At 42.1% G+C, this 18,149-nt stretch overlaps 1 protein-coding gene across 3 annotated transcripts in view; it reads left to right on the forward strand.

The window, feature by feature from the left end:
- MCTP2 (multiple C2 and transmembrane domain containing 2) overlaps positions 1-18,149 on the forward strand; it is a 205,245-nt gene that overhangs the window by 119,103 nt on the left and 67,993 nt on the right. For all 3 annotated transcript variants that reach the window (XM_040256994.1, XM_040256993.1, XM_040256995.1), the window contains 2 exons: positions 2,415-2,489; positions 4,581-4,700. In XM_040256994.1, coding sequence (XP_040112928.1) covers positions 2,415-2,489; positions 4,581-4,700 — 195 coding nt within the window. The remainder of the gene's footprint in view (positions 1-2,414; positions 2,490-4,580; positions 4,701-18,149) is intronic.

Raw genomic sequence — 18,149 nt, forward strand, 5'->3', positions numbered from 1 at the left:
AGAAAAAATAGTGTTTTGAAATTTAGCCAAAAAAAAAAAAAATCAGTGCTGGACAGTCTCATATAAATCCTGTTGGCCCAGTAGAATTGATGGTGTGTAATTCTCAATAAATTACATGTTCCCCATCCTGAACCCCCCTCCCTCCTCCCTCCCCATACCATTCTTCTGGGTCATCCCAGTGCAGTGTATACCTGTGGCGGATTCATGTTGATGTATGGCAAAACCAATACAATATTGTAAAGTAATTAACCTCCAATTAAAATAAATAAATTTATATTAAAAAATAAATAAATGTAAAAAGAACACAAGAAATAAGAGGGAAATTAGGTTCTTGGCTTTATTACCTTTAATCTTCTTCCATTGACGATTGAACAGAGATGTTTTCAAGCCTCTATATTATTTAACTATTATAGTAGATGCTCTATAATCAGACATTATCAGGACAAATAGTTAATGGAAAACAGCAGTAAAAGGAGGATTTTTTTAAATACAGCTTGCATTTTAGCATAAGATAAAATACGTGAATATATATTCCCTGCCAGTCTTTAGGTGCAGACCTGAAACCTTTTTTCTAATAGCATAGACTTAATATTTTTAGTTCTACAGTGTATTCCTTGCATACGTACACCTAATTTCAGTTAAATTCTAATTTCAGTTTCTTGAAAGTAGAGATATTCTTTAAAGACACAGAACAGTCTGAATGTGGAATCCCTCTAGGTTATTTTTCCATAAAATCATCACCTCGGTAGCAGTATCTTTGTAGTAACTGACCTTTCTCAACACTTTCCAGAACAACATTGATTTCAAGTCTTTTGGTCTGTATTAGGGCATCTCTGGTGGCTCAGCAGTAAAGAATCTGCCTGCAACGCAGGAGACCCGGGTTCAGTCCTTGGGTCGGAAAGATCCCCTGGAGAAGGAAATGGCAACCCACTCCAGTATGCTTGCCTGGAGGATTCCATGGACAGAGGAGCCCGGCAGGCTACAGTCCATGTTGTCTCAAGAGAGTCGGACACGGCTGAGCAACTAATACTTGTATAATATATCAATAATCTCTATAATAATTAAAATATAGAATTACAGTATTGGACAAAATTGGCATAAACAGGTTTATGAATTAGTGCATTTGGTTCTGATGGACATACAGTTCAACTGTTGGGAGCAGAAATTCCTAGGCGTGTGGGAACGTGGCTTACTTAGCTGTGAGCATTCCTTTGTTATGGTATCAGCAGCAGGTTCTAGAACGGGAAGGGACAGCACAGGTTAGTTAGTGGGGTCCATGAATATAGGATAGTGGTGCCTTTACAGTAATTAGAAGAATGGCTGCCATTTATTACCCACCTACAATGTCCCAGGCTCTGATACTGTTTCATTTCATTCCCAGAAGAAGCCTGGTCCATAGCGATCATGAATGTCATCTTATGATGAGCAAATGGAATTAAAGAGGAGAACTGATTTGCTAATAAATGAGTGAGTTTAGGATCCAGATGCAGGTCTTCCCGACTCTTCTCCCTGATGATACACTGCTGATTCTTTGCCTTGTTTAAGAGATCATTCATAAAATCAGTAGCGGGGAAGTTTGATACTTTATTCCTAGAAATGTTAGGACTCTGGGCACAGGCTCCAGTGTGCGGGTCTGCCGTCACTTCCTCTTCTTCCCCATTGAACATTTCCCTTCAAGGAGAACCTCTGGTGCGTGTTACACACAGATCACCCTGCATCTCCTGTTTTCTTCTGGCAAGGACTTGTATATAGAATATGCATACATGTAAAACTGGAGTTTTAGGAGGGAAACAGCCTTAAATCCAAACCTGTTAGTTCAGTAATGTTCTAGTTATCCATCTGATATAGAAGAAAAGGACTTGAATTTTACTTTTGAGTCATTTGGACAAATCGCAAAATCTCTCTCACCTTCAGTTTATTCCCTAAAAACAGGACTAAGATGACTCACGTACTTATTTTTCTGGATCATTGAGAGGAAATGAGATTCTCTATGGGGAAAAAAAAAATGTTTTTATGAGCCGGAAACTGATTTTCACATTGCAAGGTATTACTGACAAAAGGGATAGTTCAAAACCAGGATGTGAAGGGAAGTTTGACTTTTAGAGACTTTAGTTGGAGGACATCATGAGTCAATCTCTGCAGTGGCTTAAAAAAATCTCTTCAATTTGCAGCGTGGGAAGAGCCCCCACAAGTCTCCAGTCTGACCTCCAGTCTCATCACTCATGACAGTGATGTTCATGAAGTGAGACCTCAGAAGCCCTGCAGAGCGCCAGGGCACCCCTAGGTCTCTGCTCCCCACCCCTTCCCAAGCCCTTAGGGTCAGAAGGTGTTGGTTTCTGGGGCTTCTCAGTTATTCGAGAGAGAGTGAAATCCATCTCAATGCTTCTGTTTTTAACCCTGATGTTTCTTTCTAGATCAAAGCAAGTATTCGGACCTTTACTCCCAGAGAAAAGCGGTTTGTTGAAGATGGCCGCAAGCTGTCCAAAAAGGTAGGTCAGGGCAGTAACCTGGCTTGTTGGTACACTCAGCACCAGCACCTGGAGTACTTAATACTCATGACTTGGTCTCATCTCCCCTCCCTCTCCATTCCTCCTCTCTCTCTCTACTTTCCCCCCCATCATCTCCCCTTTCCTCCCTAGATGAGGACTTGGGTTGGATTCAGTAAAGAAGGGAAAGACTGAGAACATATCTGTTGGATGATGCAGGGAGTGTCAGCCCTCCATTCATCCCTGAACCGTGTTGTAAACAATTCTGAGCACCAAGCCTCCATAAACCACCTGAGTGTCCTGGGCCCCTCCGCCCTCCTTCCATCATAGCCATGCTTTTCTCCATCCTTGCACATTTCAGAGAGGCATTTTGCTTATGACGTCCATCATACAGTTAAGCCAATGGCTCTTTCAAGATGTCCAGCCTCAGATTCACCCACAGATCCTCCCACTTCTGTTTGGCCTAAATTTGAGATGTATCAGCATTTTACCCCCGGTGGAATTAATCCTCACTCCCCCGTCAGGGGGCCCTTAATTCCTCTCTCATCAGCTCAACAGAAAGTGAAGATCAGGGCTGAGTAGAGGAAGTTTCACGTTTTTCTTACCACGACCTTTCCAATTTTTTTCGGAGCCCCTCCCTGTTCTAGTCCAAGCAGTTCAGGATTTCACTCTGTACTTGTTGTCCCTCTTCAGTTGTGTAACAGCGTGTCCCCTTTTTAAGGTGTTTATAACTTCCACCACTTCCTGTGCGGTGAGCAGCTGGGGATTACATAAAGCAAGTTAAATATAAAGGCAGCTTACCATCCTTTGGTTTCCCATGAACTTCTGGACACACTGGGGAAAGGCCTTAAACCTCTTCTGAAGGGAGCATCCGAATCTGTTTGTTTTGGTCTGCCACAACATGGAGTGTAATATTTATTTTGTGTAATCGGAGTCGGTGGCTTTATTATTATTATTGCCTTTTGCTCTGTTAACTTGAAAAATTAAAACCTGAATTGAGGTAGGTGGCATTGCTGTTTTTGCAAACAGATTGAAATGAATCTACCTACATCTGGGAGAAAAGACTGCCTGTGCCAAACAGGACCTTCACCTCCATGTGGGGTGGCTTTGGGAGGTGGGAGCACCAGGGGATTTGGCGCTGAGACCCTGGGGTATGTTAGGTTTCTCCCTCAGGGCCTCTCACCACTAAGTATCCCCAGATGGCTGCAAAGTTGAAACCTGTATTTGTGACTCAACTATTTAAAATCTCTTGGTATGTGCCAGGCACTGTTCTAAGCCCTTCAAGTGTCACCACAACCTCCAAGGTTAGCACTCCTATGTTAACCTCATTGAATAAGAGAAGTTAAGAAACTGGCCCAGAATCACACAGCAAAGAGGTGGGAGAGCTGGATTCCCTCCCCAGAAATTTACTTTGCTGTGTTGCTGTTGCTTGTTCATTCGCTCAGTCATGTCCAGCTCTTTGCATCCCCATGGACTGCAGCATGCTAGGCTTTCCTGTTCTTCACTTTGTCCCGACTCGTGTCCACTGAGTCGGTGATGCCATCCAACCATCTCATCCTCTGCCACCCTGTCCTCCTGCTCTCAGTCTTTCCTAGCATCAGGGGCTTCTCCAGTGAGTTGGCACTTCACATCAGGTAGCCAAAGGATTGGAGCTTTATAGACTTTTTCTTCTAGGTGTGATGAGCTAGAATGCATGTAGATTTCTACTAAAACTACCCAGTTCCTTCCAAACTAAAAACTAAACAGCACAAATCCTCACTCTATTCTTTCTATCTTTCTCAAACACACACACATACAGATTCACACACATCACATGCCTGATGGCTGTATTTTTTGCCAGCTCAGTTTTGTGTTGAACATTACTGAAACAGCCTGTTCTCCTTCAAAGGAGCTATAAAATGCATTGGATTTTCTTTTCCTCCCTGAATGGTCATATTTTAAAAATGAATTCTAGAAAAATTTTAGGACTCTTCATTATTGTTTTGTTAATTAGCGGCTATACAGAATATAATTCAAATGACCAAGCCGTCTGAGCTAAAGAGAATAATTGAAGTGTGTAAATCTTGTTCCCTGTTTTCCTTTTTTTTAAATCAGATCTTATCCAGAGATGTAGACCGAGTGAAGAGACTCACCATGGGTGTATGGAATACAATACAGTTCCTTAAAAGCTGCTTCCAGTGGGAATCCACCCTGAGAAGTACGGTAGCATTCATGGTAAGGCTCCTTTAAAAAAAAAAAAAATTCAGATTATTTGTTCTGAGTCCCAAATCCAAAGGCAGTTGAGTTTTATTATACTTAGATGAAACAGAATGGTGCACATTCAGCAAAGCAGAAGTTTATACCAGTAAGGAAATTTAAAAAATAAAGGATATACAGTCACCTTAAAATATATTATGTAGGAGACATAGGAGACTATGTAGGAAATTTCTTGCTAAGACCATCCTTATCAGATTTATCCTTGGAAATCCCTTAACTTACCCAACTCACGATTTAGTCACTCAGTCGTGTCCAACTCTTGCAACCCCATGGACTGTAGCCCTCCAGGCTCCTCTATCCATGGGATTCTCCCAGGCAGGAATACTAGAGTGGGTTGCCATGCCCTTCTCCAGGGGATCTTCCCAAATGAGGGATCAAGACTGGGTCTCCTGCATTGCAGGCAGGTTCTTTACCCACTGAGTCACCCAACTCATACTCAGATACTATCTGTTGATGGGCTTCCCTGATAGCTCAGTTGCAATGCAGGAGACCCTTGTTCAATTCCTGGGTTGGGAAGATCTGCTGGAGAAGGGATAGGCTACCCACTCTAGTATTCTTGGGCTTCCCTTGTGGCTCAGCTGGTAAAGAGTCCGTCTGTAATGTGGGAGACCTGGGTTTGGTCCCTGGGTTGGGAAGATCCCCTGGAGAAGGGAAAGGCTACCCACTCCAGTATTCCGGCCTGGAGAATTCCGAGGACTGTATAGTCCATGGGGTCGCAATGAGTCGAGCATGACTCTGAATGTTCTTGTGGTGGTGGTTATGGCCATTTGTTTAATCACTACATGGGTCTGTTTCTCTCCTCCTGTGCCCATAAGTGCCAGTGTTTTTTGGAAAATGGCAGATGAACAATCATATGACTAAATGAAGACTGACTTAATCTAATTTATGTTTTAAGTAAATCATTGACAGACTTTGGTATAAAAAACATATGTTCATATCAAACCTCTTGAGTCATAACTGATTACTACAAGTTGACTCAACAGCACCGAGGAGAACCATGATGTCTGTGAAATACACTTTTATAATACCATCGGCCCTTCCTTATGAGCATGCTAAAATCACAGAATCTCAGACCTGCACGTGATCTTCAAACCACCTGGGTCAACCTCTGAGAGTCCCAGAATCTAGTAGGGACTTGAAAGTTATTAATAGCACAGTGTCCTCACTTTGCATCTTGGGGCATCCTCCCTTGTCTGTAAAGGAGCTTGTCATTGATCGGATTGGTAGCATCCAGTGTGGGAGGAGGAAAAAAAAGAAAACAGTCGCTCAGCTGCTCTTCTTGCGCCTTCTGTATTATGCCAGTAGTACCCAACCTTTTTGATACCCAGGACTGGTTTCATGGAAGACAGTTTTTCTATGGACCAGGGGTGGATGGTGGGGGGATGTTCCAGGATGTTTCAAGTTTTTCACATTTATTGTGTGGTTTATTTCTCTTCTTATTACAGCAGCTCCACCTCAGGTCATCAGGCATTAGATCCCAGATGTTGGGGACCCCTGTGTGATGTCATTAACTTCTGTCCCCTGTACAGGTCACAGTGTGACCTAATACGTATGTGAACAGTCTAGTCACGATCGTGTCTCTTCTGTCCCCTGCATCCTATCATCAGGCTCATTCCTACCCACCAGGCATATCTGCATGAAAAAAAAAGTCAGTCCCAGAGGTCAGTGGGTTCAAAGTCACTTCCACTTTTATTAGGTAAGCAGTATCCTGGCTCCACAAGAGGCCTTTTGTCAGCCACTGGGGCTCATTTTATTTTGTCCCTAGTTAATGCTAGTTTTTCATTGGTTTGGGAGACAGAAGTTCTGTGATGGCTGCAGCCTTGGCCTTTAACATCCTTTTGCTTTGGTTTAAAGTTGCTCGACCAGTTGGCCTTGGTTACACCATGAAGAAGGGTTTTTTAATCCCTGTCTGACTTTGACTGGGGGTTGATTCACCCACTTTCCTTTCTCACGTTCCCCCTCAAGCGGTGGCTGCTTCTCTCCAGTCTCCCTGCCTCTTTTTCCCACCTGAATTCTCTTTACAAACTTTCCAGGGAACATTCTCTGTGATTCTGGGCAAAAGAGGCCAGTTACCACCACTGGTGGCTTCTTCTACTCAGCACCCGGGCCAGCCGCGTGGAAGAGGAAAGGGTTTCCTCTTTCTGGAGCTTAGTTTCTGGCACTGGGATTTTTAGAAAAACAAGAGATCTGTTGCACTGGATTATGTAGGGGGATGACAGAAATGATTAATGGGCTGTCGGCGTGATCTGAAGAAAGATTACCGCAAGTGAATAGAAGTAAGTTGTTTCAGGGAGGGGGCTTCTACCCGGGAAGTGAGCCTTGGCAGCGGGGCCGCTTCTGCACCGCCTGTGACCTGAGTGAACCCTCCTTGCCTACGCGACGTTGCAGAGTCCTCTGCCAGCCTGGCTGCCAGGCTCAGGCTGGCACATGGTCTTTAAACATCCCTCAGTCCCACAGAATGAAAGATACAGGGGCGCTCTTCTTGCTGGTTTGCCAAAATGCGATTTTGCAGGAATCCCTTGGGGGCATCCAGGACTGTGAGAGGCCCCACTGGCAGTGTGGATAGGGGACGTTTTCCACTGGACCTCCCTGGAAAAATGCAGAGTCAATTACCAGTGATCCGTGCGTCCACTCTCTTTCTCTCTCTCTCTCTCTCTGGGTTGTCTTGAGAGCTTCACTCAGATACACTTAATTTTCTGTTGTCCTTTGGAGTTCGACTTTTGAATGACTGTGTCACATTGACCCTGACCAGCCATGGCAGATCTCAAGAGATACAGCAGAGGTAGACGTGCGTATCTCCCTTCCCTAAGCTGCAGATGTGTGATTTTATTCGAGTGTTTTTGTCACTACCATCATGGTCACTGCAAAACCATTTATGCTCCTCAACATAAGAACACCTAAGGAAAATGCATTATTAGGATAAAATACAAAATGTGTCATGCTGCTGCTGCTAAGGCGCTTCAGTCATGTCCGACTCTGTGTGACCCCATAGATGGCAGCCCACCAGGCTCTCCCGTCCCTGGGATTCTCCAGGCAAGAACACTGGAGTGGGTTGCCATTTCCTTCTCCCAATGCATGAAAGTGAAAAGTGAAAGTGAAGTCGCTCAGTCGTGTCCAACTCTTCGCGACCCCATGGACTGCAGCCCGCCAGGCTTCTTGGTCCATGGGATTTTCCAGGCAAGAGTGCTGGAGTGGGGTGCCATTGCCTTCTCTGAAAATGCGTCATAGCCTCCCTTATTTATTTATTTAATAAGATCATGGGTAGCCGAGCCTTCCTATTTTTCGGAAGACATTTTGTTTTTGTGGCTCTTGCTTACAGACTTAACATCAGCTGCTTGTGGAGGACTGATGGGGGAAGCCACACCCGGAGGGTGCCACTGGCTGTGTCCCTGACTCTGGAGAGCTCCCTTCAGGGTGGTCTTCCGGCCGAATGTTGGGTCCCCCAGTGACCTGGACCAGACAGGGAGGAGGGGAGACTCTAATGCTGAAGCCTTGCTTCCCTCCTCCCATCCCCTCTTGGGAATACCATATTTGTCTTGTGGGGTATGGTACACATATTCTCCTACAATCTGCTGAAGACAGACTTCTCCTGTCTTGATTCATCCATGTGATGCCTTAGTTCATGCTTTTTCCACTTGCCCTGATATTACAGGGGCAGAACAATTTTTGTGCTGTCTGAAGCAAGGTCTTTTTTTCAAAAATTTTAATTTCTTAAAAAACTTTTATTAATTTATTTGGCCCTGCCGGATCTTAGTTGCAGCATTTGGGGTCTTTGCTGTGTCATGCAGAACCTTTCGATGCAGCCCCTGAACTCTCTCGTTGTGTGCTCGGGCTTAGTTGCTCTGTGGCTTGTGGGATCTTAGTTCCTCGACCAGGGATCAAACTCACGTCCCCTGCATGGCAAGATAGATCCTCTACCACTTTGCCACCAGGGAAATCCCTGAAGCAAGGTCTTAAAGCAAGGATTTATTTATCAGTAGGACTGCATGTGAAAGCCTTTCTCTGTTAGAAATTAGGATAAGTGCTATCTGAGGGTTCATTGCCCAGATGTGAAAAGAACCGGGTTGGTTGAACCAGTCTCCACTGGGGCTTGTCCTTCCCCTAGAGGTACAGCACTGCAAGCTAAGGGCAGAACTCTAGGAATTTGTGTTCACTTCTGTTTTGTCAGATAACATAAAGTTGCATTACTAACATCATGTCTGTGTGTCTATTTTCAGCTGATAAAAAGCAGGAATGTTATAGGATCATGTTTAGGATATTCTGGCTGTTAATTTTAAGACTTTATGAAAGCAAGCCATACATTTTCTAAGGAATCCTGTGGATGTGTATATGAATATATCATATCTTGTTGAAAGCGAGAGTTAAAGGAAAGCACCTGTTGAGATCTAGGTCCAGAATCACAGGAGAAAAAGGAAATCTAGGTCCATGTGGTGTCCAGTCAGAAGTAGATGAACAAACATGAGAAAATTTATCTTTTTAGGCTGTCTAAGCATCAGCCTACCCCACTGGGGATGAATCCCCTCTCCACATAAGATGGGTGGTTCTATTCCCCATACTAAAAGAAGAAAGTTATCTTCAATTCCCTGATACCTGCTATGTGAGTGTTGCTATATACTGTTTAATTCATTGTTATTGTGAGGAGTTAATTGTGGACTTTTCCTTTAATTTTTCTTGAAGTATAGTTTTATAATGATTTACAATGTTGTGTTAGCTTCAGGTGTATATCAAAGTGATTCAGTTATATGTATATATGTCTATTCTTTTTCAGATTCTTTTCCCTTATAGGTTATTACAAGATACTGAGTATAGTTCCCTGTGCTATACAGTAGGTCGTTGAATGTGAACATTTTTACAGCAGTCAAGTTCTAAATCACCCTTCTATAGGCTTGAGGGTTTTTTGTGTTTTTTTTTTTTTTTTTGTTAGGATAATTAGGGGAAATCTTGCTCATTACTGCTTTTGAGTCTTTCTCCTTCCCCTTAAGTTTTCTAGATTTTTTTTCTTACTATGTTATATTTTCTGAGCTTGACATGTTTTAAGTTAAATTGTTTTTCACTCAAAATTTCAGTCTAGTTTCTCCAATTAAAAGACAAGTTCATATGAGGTGTTAGCTTATTGACAGAGGCCACATGTAGCCGAAGCATCATGTCTAGAAGCAGTGCATCTGTGTATCTCCATATGAATGCATTTTTAAAAATATACATGGTGTTTTATATGCGTGCTCATGATCATTCCCAGTCACAGGCTTTGAACTCTAGGGATAACTAATGGCTCATGTCATTTCACTGTTTACTGCATGTCAGGTACCGTCCTAAGCATGTCATAAATGTTCATTCATTTAGTTCTTACAACAACATGCAGGTGTAGGTGCCAATTACAGTATTTCCTTCTTTTTACAGATAAGAAAAATGAGCCCAGGGAGGTTAAATAAAGGTTAATAATAAGGGGACAGAGCTCATATGCTTTTAAGAGGCAGAGCTGAGATTTCAACTCAGACCATCAGAATGTAGAGTCCTTGCACTTAACCATTGGGATACACTGCCTCTTATATATGCCAAAGATGCAGTGATTATAGTCTTTGTATTTCAAGGACCCTTGTATCCAGGATCCTTGTCCTTGGAGCCAAATACACGAACTGTGGTCCTTGTATTTAGATAGATAGATCGATCGATCGATCGATCGATCGATCGATCGATCGATCGATCGATAGATAGATAGATAGATAGATAGATAGATAGATAATGACTCTTCCCAGGTGGTGCTAGCGGTAAAGAACTCATCTGCCAGTGCAAGAGAGGTAAGAGGGTTGGGTTTGATCGATGGGTCAGGAGGATTCCCTGAAGAAGGGAATGGCAACCCACTCCAGTATTCTTGCCTGGAGAACCCCATGGACAGACAAGGCTGGCGTGTTACAGTCCATAGTATTACAAAAAGACTGACTGAAGTGACTTAGCACCACACAGTCACATAATAACTCCAGGAACAACCATATGAGTCACTTCCTATATGTATCTAGATATCATGAATAGGAGTTAAGCCTATCCCAAGATGCTTTGCGAGAAAGAAACCATCAATATATGGGTAAGAATAATTCTCAGATATAGTCATTATATTCACAAGAGCTGGAATTAAAGAAGCGAAAGGTGGAAATGTCTGTAGCCTCTTTGGGGGACATCCCTGACTGTGGGAACCACATGCTTATGACATCCTTGGAATTCAGCTTCATGGTCTGGAAAACCTCAGTGCTTAGTTCTAGACTAAGCCCCAAATTGAGGACTGAGTTATCTTTTCCTGCTTTTGGAGGAAGCTCTTAGATGATGTAGAAAGATTTTCGACGGGCGCGGGGTGAGTGAAGAGTGAAAAGAACTAAAGGAAGGAACCATGGAAGAAATCTATTCTTTTCAGATTTTCTTCAGGTATTTCAAGATGTTCAGAATAAGGGCTAGGAGTCAAGAAGAGCGACTGTCTACATTGGTAAATTATTACAGAATGTCTTAAAGCAATAGCTTTCAGAGGCGTTAGCCTAATTTTCTAGTGTGGGAGGGCCTATGTTTCTAGTGTATATTCCCATGTCTAGTGCAAACGCATTATTTGATGATAGTTAAAAGGAATTGAATTTTTTTAAAAAAGATAATTTTGTATCTTGATACTTATATTGTTCAATCATCTGTCTGAATTTTTGTTTTTCTCTTAGGTAACTATATATTACAAGCCCCAGTATTGTCTATAAAAAGACCTAAGGTTGTATCATGGCATAAATGCATTGATTTTTTCATATGACAGAAAATATTTGCTTGACAGTTGACATCATCAGAAGATTATTTTAAATAGCAAAGATCTCCCAATGCTGTTTAAAAAAAAAAGTTGCACTTATATAGTTTGTTTTTCTACCAATCTTTCAGGCACTTACCTCTTGTATCAGGGAGAGAAGTCTGTGGGGCATTTTTGATGGATTCCTTATTTATTAAATTTTTACTTGGATCTTTGAAGTTAAAAAGCAATCTACGTCTACCATATATCAATGGGTATCTTCATAAAGCTATGCTTTTAACATCTGTGACTTTTTTTTCCTGTATTTCTTGATTGTAAGAAACTGAAGAATTAATTCTTCAGAGTTGACAGATCCTGCAATATGATATATAACTTAAAGCATCAATCAACCCCGCCCCCCATGAGGTTAAAATACAGTTCTCCACTTTCATGCTGCTAGCTTCTACTTAACACATACAGAATTCTTAGCTTTTAGGGGTCCTATAATTTTGAGAAGTGTGAAATGATTTCACATTGAAACTGAAAAACAACAGTAACTGTAACAGAACGAACCTTTCCATCAGGCATGAATGTGTGCGTACACACACAGACACACAGATACACAGACACAGACACACACACACACACAGAGCACTGAGAAGCAGAGGGCATTTGGGAAGCAAAAAGTTATACTGCTGGATGTTTTCTGAGAACAGTTTGAAAAATTTTCATGAGACTTGGAGAAGTGCCCCTTCTGTCGCCCACGGGATTCAGATTGAATTTACTTTGGTACAAATGACTACAATGGATGTTTTGTTTTCAGATTGGCCTATTAAAATAGTGCTGGTCATACTGTTTAGCACAGGGAACTCTGCTCAATGTTAGGTGGCAGCCTGGATGGGAAGGGAGTTTGGGGAGAATAGATGCATGTATATGTATGGCCCAGTTGCTCTACTGTGAACCCGAAGCTATCACAAACTTGTTAATCGACTATAAAAAAAAAAAAATTCACAGTTACCATCACAATTTTGTCTTGGAAAAAAAATTTTAGGCGTCTTAAATGCTACAAAAATGTATACTTATATGCAAAAATCTCTAGGTATATTACATAGGATGCTTAAGATATTTGCCAGTTTATTATTTTTCTATTTAACATGATCTCCAAAACCTTCCTTTTCACAGAGGACTAGCTAACATACATTCAGAAATACTGTAAAGTTCTTTTTCAGCAATTTTTTTCATAAGAACAATCCATTATTGTACATTGTGATTGTAATTTTTTACAACATAATTGCACCTTCTATTGACATCTTCTCAGGCATTAACTAATTATGCCATTTAATAAAATTACAGTAATTGCATTAAAAGATTATCTGTTGAAAATTTAAAAGGACACTCTTAGCTATTTTAGCATGTTTCATGTTTATATTTTCAATTTCATAATTGAATTGCATTTCCAGACAGAATTCTAGCTATACTGAATGAAATCAGTTGGTATTTTGGAGCATCCCAGTTTTGACTAGTAAGCATTCGGTCTTAGTTTTTTAAATTCTGGAACAGCATATGTTGTCATGACCCTGTGGGTAATCAGTGAATGGTTCTGGTAGGCGCAGCCCCTGATGGGGACTCTTGACTCTACCCACTGCCTTTCCTGTGCTTTCTCTTGGGAGGTATTTGTAAGCACACACTTTTTCACCTTCTCTGAATTTTCTGGTTTGAGACCGTTGTTCTTTGCAGAGTCCAGAGAATTCAGTCTGGTTCACTCTGCTGTCTAGAGATACCCTACTGTTAATTTGAACTTGATCCTGACTCCCGGAACTTAAATCTTAGAGAAAGAAAAGACTTGAGTGACCATGTCACTCTTTGATCTGGGCCGCGTTTCACGGCCTTCTTCAGGCTTGCCCGTCTCCCTTCCTTGCTTCCCTCCCTCCCTTTCCACAACTGTTGTTTGTCCAGTGTTAGATACTGAGATACAGCGATGAAGTGATCATAGTAAGTCCTCTGTCCATCTATCCTGGGCCTCCCTGGTGGCTCAGTGGTAAAGAATCCACCTGCCGGTAGGAGATGCAGGTTCAATCCCGGGTCAGGAAGATCCGCTGGAGGCGGGCAGGGCGACCCTCTCCAGTGTTCTTGCCTGGAGAATCCTGTGGACAGAGGAGCCTGCTGGACTCCTTTTCTCTTCTCTCCCTCCCTCCTTCCGTCCCTCCCTCCCTTCTCTCCCCGGCCTCTCCCCAGCATCCCTTCCCCCCTCTTTGCTGCTCCCTTTCTTTCTTTCCCTTATCTTCCCTCCAGTGTGCTCCTCTTATACCTGAAACCAAAGTGGTAACCTTTTAATTATTAAAGCACACCGTAAGAAAAATTAAACTTGCCCTTTAGAGAGAAAATTAAGTAATACAAATATTTTTAAACATATGAAGTGAACTACAAATGTGGATAGGAATTATTAGCTGATATAACTATTGGGAGGCTGGGTGTTGCTGCCCTAACTCAGAGAAAAACTTCACTGAAGTGGGTACAGGTGTGCACACACACACAGTTGCTGTTTCATTGCAAAGGTTGTGAAGGACCTGTTTGAGGATGAAGTTGAAATGCAAAGCATTGTCTTCTGTGTTATATAATTAATGTTTATGAGTCAACTATCTCTAGGGGTGATTAATGTGCATGGAAATGCCAAATGCCAAATCATGGGGTTCTATCTTTCAGGCTATGATAGTACTTTTCATGTTTGACCTAATAAATTATGTTCTTTATATCAAAAAAGGGGGGTTTTAATATTTCAGGGTAATGTCATATGCTTAAGAAATTCAGTGTAACTTGCTGTATGATTGAAGGATTGTGTTAGGACATTGTGAGCTGTGGACTGAATGACGGAGGCCCAGTCTTTTATCTATGTACCCATCCTTACTGCTTATCTCGGGATTGAGTATACTGCAGGCATCAAATCAATGCTTCTTAGAAGAGTGCTGGAACTCATGCACACCATCTGTTATCAGATACTGTTTGTATTCTGACGATAGCAACCCAGTGACCCCACCAGAGGGTAAGATTCAGAAACAGCCAAAAATAGCTTCATTGTAATCTTTTCGGATATACGTTTTCTCAACTTTGTCTCAAGGCTGTCCATGTCCGGTGGGGGCTGGTGTAATTGCAGCTAAATAGCCTCAAGACATCGGTAGGGTAACGCGGGGAGGGGAGCGGAACTGGTAAATGTCTAACCCAGATCCACAGCCCCTGAATCTGCAGGGATTTTATTTTTTATTCTTACAGAGCCAAATGCATCCCCCCCTAATCTGTTTCTATATATGACACCTGGATGTGCAAACATTTTGTGTGATGCAAAAATGGAAAAAGAGATTTAGAAATAAAAGAGAGGGCTTGGGCAGAGAGGAGTAGAGTGCTCCTATCTCTGAGCACAGGACCGGTTTCCTGCTTCAGTTCGGACCTGTTGAAGAACCACGCTCAGCACTCGCATTTCCAGCTAGTTTGATACTGCCTTTTTGGTGGTCTGAGCTTTGTCGTTTGTTTGGAAGCTGTCATCTTTATTAGTGTCTCTGGCTGATCTTCGAGGTTCCCCATTAGGTGGCGCGTGCTCTCCGTTGTCTGGCTGGGCTTGGCGAACGCTGGCCCTTTTATTGCTGTGTGATGCGGGCATGCTCGCCGGGCAGCCTGTAATTAGACCCACCACAGATGACAGTTACAAGAGAGCATGGTAATCATTCGAGCTGCCTGATCTGATGTTTATGGAGAGAAGCCTTCTTTGTGGTCTGGTTAGGGTTGACTATATTGTATTCTACTTTTGCCATTTGATTTATAATTCAGGAAGGTGTGTTTTGCTCCTTCTCTGCTGAGCTTGGAGTCATGTCATTGGCCTTTGAAATAATTGAGCTAATTTGGGGGGGGGGATGTTTTAATTGGACTGATACTCTCACTCCCACTTTTATTTTAAAAGATAGGAAGACAGCTAAATAAAAAATCTGTTTATTATGTCATCATCTAAAACCCATTCCTGTTCAATGTTTATTGACTATTTTAGTCTCCTTGGGATTTTTTTTATAACTCAGATCCATGCTTTTTGGCCCCTTAAAATAGACTTGCCTATTTCTGTCCTCGCTTTTTAAAATTTTGGTTTTAACTCAGTGCCAGAGATACTTGATTTTGTCAAGGAAAAGTAAAAAGAAAGGAATACAACACTCCTTAGCTCGGTTGATATTAAAGCGAGACACTCATGGCTACAATTTTAAAGTCTGGAAAAGCATGGAGCTCTATGTTCTTTCACAGGGGAAGAAACCGAAGGTTTGGGAAAGTGATTTTTTCCTCCTGGCCTTTAGAATGGAGGATTATCAGCCCTGATGCTATTTTCACAACGTGTGGCTTGGGTGGTCATAAATTTTGCAATGATGGTTTCATTTCATGAGTATGAGCTGTATCTACACAGTGTCCATAGATTCTGCTATTAAAAGTTCTTTAAAAACACACTTTTCTGTAAGTCTTACCTTTGGAAAATATGCGTCTGGAGAGTCGCTACCCAGAGGGGTAATATGCTGTGGAGGAACAAATATCTATAATGTTACTTGGTGTGGGCTTAGCTGACCCTTTTCTTGTCTTTGTAAGAAATTGTTTATTTATTTATTTGTTTTTATTTTCAGTTGCACTGGGTCTTCCTTGCTGCCCATGAGCTTTCTCGAGTTGCAGCGGATGGGAGTTGCTCTCTCATTGTGGGGGCTTCTGTTGTGAGCACAGGTGCTGGGCACGCGGGCTCAGTGGTTGTCGCATGTGGGCTCTAGAGCTCGGGCTTCAGTAGTTGTGGTGCACAGGCTTAGGTGCCCTGTGGCATGTGGGATCTTTCCAGATCAGGGATCGAACTTGTGACCTCTGCGTTGGTGGGTGGACTCTTATCCACTGGACCACCAGGGAAGTCCTTGACTGACCCTTTCCTTACAGCAGATGAGCGCTCCTCATCAGGACGTGATGGGGAGAGTGCCGCTGCTAAGGGTGAAACTGATGAGGACGATAATCAGTGTTTGCGTGTTCTGGGCGTTTAAGTTGTGACTTCTGCTCTTCAACTTGTTCTCACTTTATTAGGCTACAACAACACTTTTAGATTGAAGGCAGGAGGAGAAAGGGACGACAGAGAATGAGTCGGATGGCATCACCGACTCAATGGACATGAGTTTGAGCAAACTCCAGGAGTTAGTTGGTGATGGACAGGGAAGCCTGGCGTGCTGCAGTCCATCGGGTTGCAAAGAGCACACGACTGAGCGACTGAACTGAATTTAGCGAAATATTGTCTCGCATTTGTGTCTTGTTTAAAGACCAGCAGAATACTAAGTATGAATTTGCAAACAGCAACATTTCTTCTGCCCTGGTATAAGCCAGGCGCATGCACCTGTAAACTTTATTTTCAACTATTCCATAGTAAAAGTGCCTTTCCTTGGAAAGTGTTGAAGGCCTCACATTGAGGAAATTTCCATAGACTGGTTTCTCCTCCAGTTTCTACTTTGCAAAATAGGAAAATGTGATGTGTGTTTAGCTGTTAAAAAATTAGCCGCCTAGGCCTCAGTCACCTTTGCTGCTTTCTGTAAATTTTATTTTGCATTTCATTGGTGATCTTTAAATTTTTAGTAATGGACGTGTTTCAAGGGAAAAATAATTGATTGCCTGGAAATTCAGTGCACGTGCATACCCACATGCATGACCACACCCAAGGAAGGGAAGAGGAGGGAACTGGGAAGAGGAGGAAGAGGAGAGAGGCAAGGAAAAAAGAGAGAATACCAGAGAGCCTTTCCACTGAGTCCTGCAGGTGGCGATAGAAACTCATAAATGATAGAAGTCCGAAAGTAAATTTCTGTGCAGTTTCTTGGGGATTTTAATTTTGCTAATTTAATTTTAATGTGATACAGTCATCTACAGGCAGAAATCATTACATTAGAAAAAATCAAATATGTATGTTACGTAATCTCTGTTTTTATAAAAATTTCATCGGATATTCTGTGACTTGTTCATCTGTATGCACAAAAGATAAGATCTAGGTTACTGCTGAACTGGTACAGATTTTATATGGCAAATAACCATTTTAAGCCTCTTTTAAAAATTTTTTGTTTTACTTTTCTTAACCTGTAGCTAAAATCTGATGCCTGTACCATTGGTTAGGTTTATAAAGACTTTTGCTATTGAGTGCTAAGTTGCGTAAGTTTAGTGATGTGTGTGTGTGCGTGTGTATGTTTTCTTGTGTGTCATTTCTTCCAACTCAGGGACTGAACCTGTGTCTCCTGCACTGGCAGGCAGATACTTTACCACTGAACCACTTGGGAAGCCCTCTTGTGTGTCAAAAGATAAAATCAGTTGCTTCCATAGGACATTTTCTTCCTTAGCCAGTTGTTGAAGGTTAGTTTTAATCTGAGAGGACTCACAGATTCTTTGAAAGCTATTTATTTTACCCAGCAATAAAAACACAACATAAACAATTTGTTGTGAGAACACTAGAAATTGTATGCTGCCTCTGTTAAGTTGCTTCAGTTGTGTCCAACTCTGTACAACCCCATAGACAGCAGCCCACCAGGCTCCTCCGTCCCTGGGATTCTCCAGGCAAAAATACTGGAGTGGGTTGCCATTTCCTTCTCCAAGAAATTGTATAGTGGATATGATAACAGTTTTTAGTT

The sequence above is a fragment of the Oryx dammah genome, unplaced genomic scaffold, assembly GCF_014754425.2.
Source record: "Oryx dammah isolate SB20612 unplaced genomic scaffold, SCBI_Odam_1.1 HiC_scaffold_16, whole genome shotgun sequence".
NCBI classification, from domain to species: Eukaryota; Metazoa; Chordata; class Mammalia; order Artiodactyla; family Bovidae; genus Oryx; species Oryx dammah.